This window comes from Polypterus senegalus, chromosome 12, assembly GCF_016835505.1.
Source record: "Polypterus senegalus isolate Bchr_013 chromosome 12, ASM1683550v1, whole genome shotgun sequence".
In the NCBI taxonomy this organism is placed as follows: domain Eukaryota; kingdom Metazoa; phylum Chordata; class Cladistia; order Polypteriformes; family Polypteridae; genus Polypterus; species Polypterus senegalus.
In genome coordinates, this window is record NC_053165.1 from 87,502,382 (window position 1) to 87,514,626 (window position 12,245).

The window sequence follows — 12,245 nt, forward strand, 5'->3', positions numbered from 1 at the left end:
GTTTATGTCCCTCAACAAAAGAAAGCAGCCATTTCAGGGCACTACATCCCCCGGGACGCTAGATGGCAGTTCCCCTGGATGAAAATGGTTCCTCGGATTCCCGCAGGGCAGCATGGGACATGGAGTCCATCTCTTCAGCTCTGTTGGGTGCCGTGGGTGCCGCCAGGGGGAGCTCACCAAGAACCCAGGGACTATTACGGTTACGCCAACCCGGAAGTGCTTTGGGGTCACAAGAACGGAAGCCAGGGACACTTGTGAAAGGATGATGTGGAGTTTGACCCGGAGAAGGAGTACTTCCGGGTCATGGACTTTAAAAGGAATGTGGGAAACCCAGCAAATTGGATATTGTATTATTGATTATTGATTTATTGAGGAGAATTGTGGAGTGTGCGGTGCTTTGTGCACTTAATATTCAAAAGAATTATTTAAAATATTCCTAGTGCTTTTAAACGTGTGTCTTGGACGTCTGTCTGGTGGGTTCAACGAGGCAACAGCGACCCCTAGCGTCCACAATATATAGAGACTATTAACATTTGTCTTTGAAATTACAAAAATACCCCAAAATGCTATGCTGAAAATAGCAAAAGTAAACTGTGTGACCCATTCACCATGATGTACCTACTTATTTGTGGAGCCCTGTCACTACACAAAACAAGGGTAGCAATAATAAATAGAAACAATGTTACAGGATGGTGCCAAGGTTGCCACAAATACAAGATTTGCAGGATTTTAAGTGCATAGAGCTGAGGCATCTGACCATGTTATGCATGCCAGCACCAAGACATGTGTTGGACAGTATGCACTTGACTAGCTCCACGAGTGATTTATATTCATGAAAAAGTTAAAGTGTATGATCAAATATCCAGAAGGAAAATGGGAAGAAACATGTCAGTTCTACAAGGAAACTTCATTACAGCCTTGTTAATGTAATGACTATCACTGGAAGGAGAAACAAAGGGACTTTCCAAAAGAAAAAAAACACAAAGTTACTTCTAATTTAAAACTTTTCCCAAGACATTATTAAAAGTAAGAATCAAGTAAACGCCAGGAAAAGCATATGTTTTTTCAAGAGGCACTTACATCATTTTCAAGGAAACTGAACATACTTCTCTCAGCCAGTTCCTTGGACTCTTCAAACTTTTCTACAGCTTGCTTGATTTCTTCATCAGGAATTTTCCCTTGCCGTCTTTTCTTGTAGTCATAATCTAACCGACGACCTTCAAGTTTTTTTAAGTGATGCTAAAGGGCAGACAGCATTAGTTTAGCAGAATAATACTTTGAACAATGCAGAGAGACAAAAAAGGAGACGGAAGAAACAACAGTGAAGACTTGACTATGGAAAGACTAACAAAAAAAGGTAAGTTGCCAAATTGAGAAGTACTGTTCTTCTTTTCATCAAGCCCTTTGAAAGTCAGTCATTAATGGTTACATAAGTTAAGATAACTTTCTCAAATCCATGTAATCCAGTTCAAAACAACAAGGGGCAGGGGTCTATCCTGGCAGCATCAGCTACAGGACAAATAAAGCCCAGGACAGGGCACCAGTCCATCTCAGGGCCCAGTAACAAACACATTCACACTCAACCAAATGGAATTCAACAATTAACCTAATATATGCAATATGTCTTGGGGAATATGGAAGGAAAACCCATGCAGACATGTAAAGAACAGGCCACCCCCACAAGGACAATGACTGTGCAAGCTATTTAAATCCAGAACATTGAATCCATGAGGTAGCAGAGCGAACCACAGCACCACTATGATGCCCGTCACTACTGTTTGATGCCAATACCTAGTCATCCAAATTTCTCATCACATTTTGCACCATGTATATTGTTACTGAGGAGTCCACTGCTGCTAGTTCACCGGACCAAAACATGCCACTATTTTCGAAACATGCATTTTTTTGCAAACGATTATACAACAATGCATGTAGCAAACGTACAGAGACGAGGAACATGGAAGAGGGTGAATTAAAATATCTGAGAAGGAAGGGCACAATTTGCAATGTCCACATGTACAACAATTTGTGACCAGAGATGCGTCTATTAAATACTATATTAAATACTAACTCCAGGGGACGGAAACTTGAAGAATTACTTAAGTTTTCAACTAGAATTAATTTAGAAGAATATGTACAATGTGATGTTTATTTTGACATTAGTGTTTTATGCTGATTAAATATATTTATATTCCATTAAGATTCTGTAACACAACAAAATGAGGAAAAGTCTCATTTTTATAGCCACTGTATGTATATGGGTATGCAAATAATTGTATTTTGGAAATTTTCAAGTATAATGATATCAGTTAAAAATATATTTTAATTAGGAAATACTCATTTGAAGGTTACTTTTAGATGGTTTATAAATGCTTCAAATAACAACAATATGCACATACTGTATTTTATAAATATGTATATTATCTGAATTATTTAGTAGAAACCACACATTCCAGTCTGTTTAAACCTTCATGAATACTTAACATATTTTTTACTGCTATATTTCTAATTGTCTTAATGGTGTCAGTGATTAACCTACTTTAACTTATGTAGTGCTCTCTTCTAAACTACAGTACTGTAGAAGGAAAAGAAAATGGGTCAAAAGATTGAACACAAGATATCCTACAGTAATGCATGCCCTTCTGGCACATATTCTCTCAAATGGGGGTTTAAAAAAATATTTTATTGCTGCCCAGTGCTTAAGTTTTTATTGAAAGGTAGTAAAAGTTGATTAGATTTTAATGATGAGATAATGCTACTTAAATGTTATACATAAATATCAAAAATGCATAATCTACATAAGATTTTTTTAAAATATTGCTTTTCTCCTTCTTAATTAAAGTATGTTATTCCACACAACAAAAGAACTTATAACAATGGATACGTTGTAATGAATGACAGAAATATGGCTGCTTGCAGGGTGATGGAAAGTGAGGGGTTATATATTTTTTCTATTATACTTCCAGTCTGCATGGTTAATAAAAAAAGAATAAGTTATATTGACTCATGCCATAGTGCACAGACATGTGATAGCTGTGAAAAACAGGAGTTGGTTTCATACATTTGGAACCATGTGGATAGATAATATATTTAAGAAAGTTATATTTTCATGTCAGCTTTGTTAGAATGCTTAATTCCTTTTTCTTACACTATTGTCTTGGAGGGGGTGCTACTAAGATCTGATGGGTTCTCAAGCAATATACATGGATTGGAAATCTATAGTGTGCTCTCTCTCTCTCTTTTTCAGTGTTCACATTTTATATATAACTAATCTAACCTTAAGAGAATACATCTTCTTTACTTTAGACTTTGTTCTCCCTTTCCAATGCCCACATTTATTGCATTTCAATTTATATTTTTTTCTTCATGCACATGTGATGTCTAAATGCATAAGCTAAAATTACATAACTGTAATCAATGTATATATATATATACCCCAATCTCTTTTAGGTCTTTATCCTGCAGTGTTTGTAGAGGGTCAATGAAGTTCTGTTTAACGTCAATATCAAGAGAATCTTTCACTTCTGCTAGTTGTTTCATACTTTCGCCAACATCAGTCAAAGCACATCCTAGTGGGAGTAAAACAAAAAGGACTTTAATAACTGCTCAGAACTGTATACTGTAGAACACATAGCAGGCAAATCTTTAGTTTAGGAACATGAACAAATAAAAAACAGCATTCTGAAAACGGTCTATAATGACATATTTCCATGAAAAAGAAATACACAAAAAGATTTAAATAAAAAATATTTTCCATTAAATTAAAAGTCCTCAATCATTAATCCATTCTTTGGGTCTACTTTTTTAGTTTAATGAATGCTGGGAGTCAGAATTCCAACATATCCTGGTGTGATTTCCTTGTGAAGACACACATACACACACTCACCAAAAAACATTAAATAATTTATATTAGACTAATCCAATGCATGGACGAACAACCAGAATACTTACTTGAACACTAAGAGAACATGCAAAACTACATGCAGACAGTAATTAAAGGCAGAGGACTAATCTAAGTCCCTGGATCAGTGATGTAGAAGTGCTTACTACTCTGCCTCCATACTGTGATATATCACATCATTTTATAAGCAAACAAAAACTGGTCAAATTAATCTGACTGTAAAACACGGTAAATTGTACTATTAAAATTTCAAGTAAAACTAGTGTAGTACAACTTTCATTCAGATTGTGCCACAAAGTCAAATAACTGAAAAAAGTACATAGTGGTTAAAGACTCTGAACAAAAGGAAGAACAAACATTTATAGCTATTTATTCATGGCCTTGGTGAGAAGAGATTTACTAGCAACATAAGCAGTCCTCAGGATGTAAAAGTTTAAGGAATCCTCAAACAGTAGGCCAGTGACTATCTCATTTTGAATTGCACAAATCACTCGTAAATTCTCAGATGACATAGTTTATCATGACACATTTAAGTTAAAGTGTACTTGATTTTATTAGGCTGAGTGTCCATTTAATTACGTGCACCTACCTAACAGCAGCTATAGTAGTTCCCCAATTTTATGTACTTAGAAAAACATAAAATGGTAAGTGTATGAACTCAAAGAAAGTGTGGCACATGAAAGTTGTCCCATGTCATTTCCAAATTTCCAACAGTTGTTACACGTCTCATCTGCAATTACAAAATATATTGTAGCTCATTCCATAAATGATTGAAGCATGCTTTGCAGATTGATAGATACCTGCCATGAAGTGGTGAATCTGACTGATAACAATCTTCTGTGAATATCATAAACACACACCCCACACCATAAAACCTGTATCGTGAACATGGACTCAGGGAATATTTGCTATTAGGGTTACATTAAGACATTAGTGATAACTAGCAGGATCCAGGAGTATCATACTCGATAATTCCAGGAGTAGTGTCTACTTTGATACATTGTTTTTGGGTGTATTGCTTAAGACAACTATAGGCTGACAGATACATCACCTGGTACTTTTCACAAGTCACATGTTTGCTATTTTTGTTAACAATCTCTTTCCCTGCATAGGGCTACCATTAGCTTGATGTTTTTACTGAGCCATTAAGTATGCGAGTAATACACTCATGTAGACGCATGTAATGCCCAATTCTAGGCCTCATTCAAAACACATCATTTTTTGTCATGCCCCTTTAAACTCTGAAATGAATGTAGACACACGGTTCTTCCCTACCTGCTTTAAATAGCAAATGAAAATAAATACGTGACCCATGTAATAAATTGTGTTCTTCCGCAAAGCTGATCACTTTAAAATAACCCACTTACCAAAACTGGATTCCTCGCCAAGTTCTCTTCCATATTTTAGCATGCTTTCACCAAGAAGACCTTCTGTTTGTGGGTAACCTGTTGTTCTGACCTGTCCTCTAATTTTAGACATTGTATTCAACATACCAAGCTTTGCTCTATATGCTGTGGGAGAAAAAATATAAATAAAAAGGTTTAATAAATGTGTAGAATATAAATAGTATTGCTTTAAATAATGTTAACTCTATTAATCCCTTATATGGCTGCCAAAAAGGTATCATTTCACAGTGAATGTTGAAAAAGCACAACGAGCATTTAATATGCTATTCATCCATTCGCCTTTTCATTTTTTCATTAGAGGGTTGTTGGAAACACAGGTCTACTCCTGGCACCCATGAGCACAGAGCGGTAAACAACTCAGCTCATGGCACCAATAATATTAACTTTAATCATAACACTTCAGTAAAAGAAATAAAGTCTGTTAAAAGCTTACCTGGATTTGGCTGGAGATATTCAGTTGTTTTGCATATTAAGTCAATAATTAATTTGTTGGTGACATCTATTTTCTAAAAGAACAAATGACCACAGTCAAGTTGTGTTCACTTTTTAACACAAACAAAATTACATATCAAAATATAAAAAAAAAAAATAATATTATTGAAGCTTAAAAATAATTGCTCAATGAAAGCTAAAAAGTTACAATAGCTTTAAAACAAATTCAATTACATATTAATACAATTGTTATTGCCTGTGTTTATCGTAGTACAGCTTGGCATCCTTGTTCTCATATCTTCCAAAACCCTTCCTTCTACACCTTCTCTGCTTCCATCCATTTAACAGACAACGTTTTTATGGTCTTTATAAGCCATTCAATATACACATTTCCAAGCTGCACCTACAATTATGAGTGGGGGTGTGAGCGGGCCCTGTGAAGGACTGGTGACCCATCCAGTCCTTTTCTATTGTACTGAAAACTGCCAAGGTACTACTAGCACCCCGCACCATGAATTCCACTAAGTGTGTATGTGAAGATTATGTTATCTCCTCACTTTCTCCAAAATAAATTAATTTCTGATACCAAAGTTTTTGTTTCTAGCCTCGACAACTGGCACATTTGTTATGCTCTTCTAAAGGCCTGTGAATTAAAGTGTTCCTTCCTACAACTTTACTGTGCACACAGCAGTACCATGCACCCACTTATTTCATATCTTCTGTCCTTTGTCTCTAACTGTTACCCCTTTATTTTTCCTCTCTTAATTTTCAGGTCTTTCATGTATATGCCAGATTTAAGCCTAAGCAGCTTCTCATTCAATCATTGTAAGATATTTGGCATTGAACAGCTCTCATGGCAGTCTCTCAAGTACAACAATCTCCACCATTACCACAAAATGCAGTAGATGCTGAATGAATGCTTGACAAAGCCTAATTTTTACCATATAACTTTCAATACTCCCATCTGCCACCCTGACCAAAATTCATGCATCTTCGTATACTGTATCAAGTTAACAATTATTCACCTTATTTAGTGTTCAAGTCAATTCCTCTCACTGGGTCTAGTCAAATACCTTCCCCAGACAAGGGCTGAAACTACAAACTATTTTGCTAATTGATTAATTTATCTATCAGTGGTTTTAAAAAAATGCAACATTAGTGAAAATGTATGAGTATTTTATTGAAACAACAATAGCACATGTTTTCATAGCAACAAGTCTTGTTACTAAGTCGTAGCTTTAAACTTTCAAGGCCGTTGACAATACATGTTGGCATCAAGGAGTAAAAGGCTGAAACCATTGTTAAGCAATGGCAAATGTTGACAAGAGTGTATTGGTTGATTGTGGTAGCAAAAACCATGAAGTTAACTGAATCTTGTGCACTTCAGGCCTCCTTTTACCTTACAACTACTGGACAAATACTGGACATCGCTTTCGTCAAAAGAAATACTTTTCTTTACTGCACAAGAAGATTTGTGGATGACTCATATTCTGCACTGTTAGATAAGGATTTGGAGCAGCCAGATGAAACAAAAGAAAGTGACACTGAGAGTGCTGCTGGATCATCTCCAAAATGTGTTTATGTTTTCAGGTGCTTCAACATCACAGTTGGGTTCCAGTGCCAAGCTAGTTCATTTGTACAGATCTCTCAGGACAAGGATTTGTTACCAGGTGTGAGGTTCAAATGATTTCTTTGGAGTTCTTTGGTCTTTCACTTTTCAACATATTAACATCCTTTTATCTACTGTACCTCAAAATGTAATTAATGTTACTCTCAGTTAATGTAGAGCAACAGTATGTAACACAGCAACTAACTGATAAAAAATTCTTTGGCAACTATTTTTATCAATGATTATTACCAATGATATTGATTAGTTGTTGAGCCATACTGAAGATCAGCAAATGCATAATGCAGATTTTCTTCTCTTTATATGTTGCTTTTCTAAATTTGCTTGCTTTCAATATTGTTTGTTCCCCATGATTAAGTGAAAACTAAATTTCACTTAAATTGGCCTAACCCCCATCACTGACCTCTCCAAAAACTAGATTGCCTGTAATGTAATGTAAAAAAATGACTTTACTATTTCATCTAATACATTTTCTCTTTAATTTTTCCACTAGAACAAAGTTTGTGGATCTCTCCATAATAGTCCATCTAAACAGATATTTTGTCATCTGTGTTACCATTTCAAGACTCTCTCCAGTGAAGAGATGATATTAAAAAAAAACTGCTTTATTACGTGTGGCTTATAATGGCAAGATGTGAAATATGCTAAGCAAACAGCTGATAAATAAGCACTGTGCACTTCATAATATCAGACTAATACACAGCAACATAGCATGCGAAAATGTATAATGACCTCCTATGCTCTTTCCACACATCGCTTTATAGCACATGCTTCCTTTATCTTCAGTTCAGTTTGCATAAGCAACAGCTATAGTGATTACTCTTTTTAACACCTTATAAATGCCAGGTGTTCCTAGAAACGCTCTTTCTTTTTATGTGTGTGTGTGGGGGTGCAGTAATTTAGTGTTTAACACTTCTTTTACAATTCAGAAAAGAAAGACATGCTAACCCTTTCCATTTCAATGAAGTCTTCATCTAATTTGGTCCCTTCTGCTCCGCTAATCTTTTCACTCAACAGCTGAAAAAGAAACAAAGAGCATGTCTGTGAATTAATCTGAAATGGCACACAATTTTTCATCTACTATTATTTTGCAAAACATAAATAATACATAATAATAAATTGAGTATTTCCTGGTATTTTTGTGTAATGAATGAAGCATCTCTGTGCACTTAACAAGAACAATACAAACCATGGCTGGATATTAATAATTGCCTATAGCAGATCATAAGCAAGAGAAAATGTAAATATGTATTAGCAGATTTCTAAAACACTGAGGAAAACAATGTGCACACAATTAAAATAATTCCAATTTAAGGAACTCCCAAGAGTTAGACAGAGTAATGCTTGAAACACATAACATGTGGATTATGGACCACACAAGGGGAGCAGCCTAATTTAGTTTAGTCTAGAACAGGGTCATGGGTTGTTTTATAGTTTATCTCAACTCCGCTTCATTAGGACCCCAATTCTCCAAAAAATCATACACTTTTTCACTGACTTGATTAATTAGAAAAAAATGTAGAACAGTGCTTGAACAGAATTAGAAACAGATGGTAAACGTCTACAATGTTAGGAATGATACTTAATATACCAAATAATATGACAAAAAGAAAGAGAGAAAGGGGTTGGGAAGCATGTACTGATACAGCACCACATGACAAACCACCTCAGGATTCCAAATTAGCACCCAAGCGCAGCCACACTAGTTCAAATGGAATGGAACAGTATGAGAAAAGCTTGCTTAAATATAAATATAAAATAAATAGGTGTTTAAAATACCAATCTTCCCTATCCAACTTACTAAAATGATAAGTGTCTGAATGTCTCTGCGTCCATCCGGTTGCTTTTATTCCAATAGATGTTGTACCACAAACATTAACACTGCTTTTACAAATGCAATACCAAATGTTATATAATAGAGACATAGGCATTGCATGTGTCATTCCAACACGGCCTTTACAAATACCATACCAAATGGCATACAATTACAACATATGCATTTGTCAGTCCAACAGATGGCACATCACAAACATTAAAAACTGTTTTTATGAATCCCCTAACAAATGGCTAAAACAGAAACCTATGCATTGCATAGTGCACTGCTGATGTTAACACTGAGGTCTGTGTTGATTACTCATCTTAGACAGGGAGCACGGTTAGTAAAAATAAATAAATAAATAAATACATTTATTATAAGCCAATTGTAAAAATTAGGATTGTACTTCTGTTAAAATATTTTGCTATTTAGCATATATAAGGTATATTTTTTAAATTGTTTTTAAAATTGTTTAAAGAAAAATGTTAAATTGGGAACTTTTGCTTTTAAGTTCATGTTATTTTCAGTTTTCATATTACACTTATGAAGGATAATTTTATCTCCGGACTGTTTTATACTTGACATCTTTTCTGGGGGGACGGCTGCTAGACCCAGTCCTAGCAGCACTTGGCAAAACGCATAAGCAAGTCCTGATTGAGACAGTTGTCCACCGCATATTTCTATGCTAGAAATACGCACAGATCATAAACTATAGGCTTAAATAAGCTTTATAAATAAATGTATGCGTAAAAACTGTGATTATTTTGTAATGTTTACTATTGAGATAGGTCTCAATCTAACAGTAGTTTAGACACTGAGTTTGCAGAATGTACAAATGCCAAATTTCCCCTTGGGGACAAATAAAGTTCCATCTATCTATCTATCTATCTATCTATCTATCTATCTATCTATCTATCTATCTATCTATCTATCTATCTATCTAATAATATTACTAGGGCGTTGTACCATGTTAGCCATTATGGATGTAGTGAGAAGTTAAACAAAATGACACCTTTTATTAGCTAACTAGAAAGATTGCAATATGCAAGCTTTTGAGACAACTCAGGCCCCTTCTTCAGGCATGATTGCATCAAAAGCTTTCATATTGTAATCTTTCTAGTTAGCCAATAAAAGGTGTAATTTTGCTTAACTTCTCACTATAATAATATTACTAAACTTTAGTATTTTGTCTGTAAGGCTTCAGGAGTGAAGGACTGAAGAGTTAAAATGCTTCTGTCACAGCAGCAGGGGTCACTAGTTAAACAAAAAATTCAAATAAAAACAGTTAAATGAGAATATTATTTGGTATTTATTTTAAATTCACCTTTTTGTGAACACTGCACTTGCAAATCTATCACTTTGGAGCAACATTAGTGTTGCATGAGTAATTATTTTATAACAATTGCTAATACAAATATCCTTTACAAAACTATGATTGTGATGGTTTTTGATGTACAACACAAAACCAATGTTTTGATGGCCTTTATTTGAAATGAGAGCCACAAGCAACATCTCATTGCAAAATAACAGAACAGTGTTTGGCCTTTCTTTATTAATGCAAAAACTGTCAGGATTTATACTTGTTTATTTTAAAGTCCAGACTTGAAGCAACTTGACTTGTGAAAAGCTGAAGTGAAAAAGAATAGCTCCAAACTCCATCTTTTGAAATGAGCAGACCCACTTATGGAAATCCCACAGATTCTATGGAAATATCCGTCTTCTAAACCTGCTCGTTTTTCCTGCCTTGTGTCCTGTGCTTGCTGAGATTTTTGTAAACAGCATTTCTGAAATGAAGTAAATAGTCAAGTGTGATAATTTAGTCTATGGCAACCACAGAAACGATCATTTCTTTGCATTAAGCTGTGCACTCCAAGTTGAGATGAAGACCTCCTACCAGGGTGAGCCAAAGACACATAAGCATGTTTTCACCTCCACAAATCCTAGCCAAAACTACAATTAATCAAATTATTCAGATACACCACCTCAAACACCAGAGTAGAAAGACAGATGCATATGTTTTGGACTCCATGTGCAAGCCATGCTCCTTATTCCAAATCACTATATAAACAATGTACATGTATTTGTTGCTTTTTAATTAAATAGAGCCTGAACTATTGAATTTTACTGCAATATTGGAACTGTTGCCCATACAGAATATAGTAATCATGCGGTTGCCATTGACACATCTGAAAACTCTACGTCCCAACACAGTTAAAAGAGCCCTGACTGGACCTAAAGTGGTTAGAAATCTAATCCAGTAGCCAAGATTCACACTGAGATAACACCACACAAAATATGGCTGAGGTGCAGTATCTAAGCTGAAAACTGATCAAGCCAGGACAAGATCTTGTAGACTATCACATGATACTTCAATTGCTTTTATAATATCAGGACTGACATCACCAAAAGACAAAATTAATTAAAATTTAAGGAAGCTCACTTAGATATAACATTCATAATCACTAGCTTATTTGGGGGCACTTAAGGTGTTGATTTTTTAAAGTTTCCTGGATGGTTTCCATTACTGGCTTTTGGAGACATTAAAGTTATGTGGGCTCACTGTATTTCTAATCTGGATACAAGTTCTACTCTTTAGCTGAGGGTACTAACTGTCCATTTTTTCTTCTGCACTAACAAATATCAGACTCTACAAGAGAATTGTCAAACACAAACCCTAAAACCATTAAGACTCACTGTGCTGCTTCTTCCCAAAGTTCATCAAGCACCTTACAAACAGAAATTATTACATCTAATCAGTCAGAGGGTTAAAGCTGCAAATCTACAAAGGTTTCATACCTAAACATTCCTATTAATACTTTTCTTTTGCTGTCTCCTGCCAGATTTTTAACTCTAATAAGGCACTTCCCACAGCTATAAGCCATTTGTGTTTCACACATTTACTAATTATGTGTCACTGTTAATACTTGTGTGTATACTAGTTTATCAACAATATTTTTAATTTAATCTCCTTATATTTATTTCTGTTTTTGCTGTATTTGTAAGACTGGGTTGAGGACTGGCAGTGTTAAGAGGTGTTTGATTAGCGCCAAACCTCACTACATA

General features: G+C 35.0%; 1 protein-coding gene across 2 annotated transcripts in view; it reads right to left on the reverse strand.

Moving 5' to 3' along the window:
- sh3gl3a (SH3-domain GRB2-like 3a) overlaps positions 1-12,245 on the reverse strand; it is an 84,436-nt gene that overhangs the window by 16,143 nt on the left and 56,048 nt on the right. For both annotated transcript variants that reach the window (XM_039772780.1, XM_039772779.1), the window contains exons 2-6: positions 8,315-8,383; positions 5,741-5,813; positions 5,269-5,412; positions 3,436-3,569; positions 1,081-1,239 (exon numbers count right to left, since the gene is read on the reverse strand). In XM_039772780.1, the coding sequence (XP_039628714.1) occupies positions 1,081-1,239; positions 3,436-3,569; positions 5,269-5,412; positions 5,741-5,813; positions 8,315-8,383 (579 nt within the window). The remainder of the gene's footprint in view (positions 1-1,080; positions 1,240-3,435; positions 3,570-5,268; positions 5,413-5,740; positions 5,814-8,314; positions 8,384-12,245) is intronic.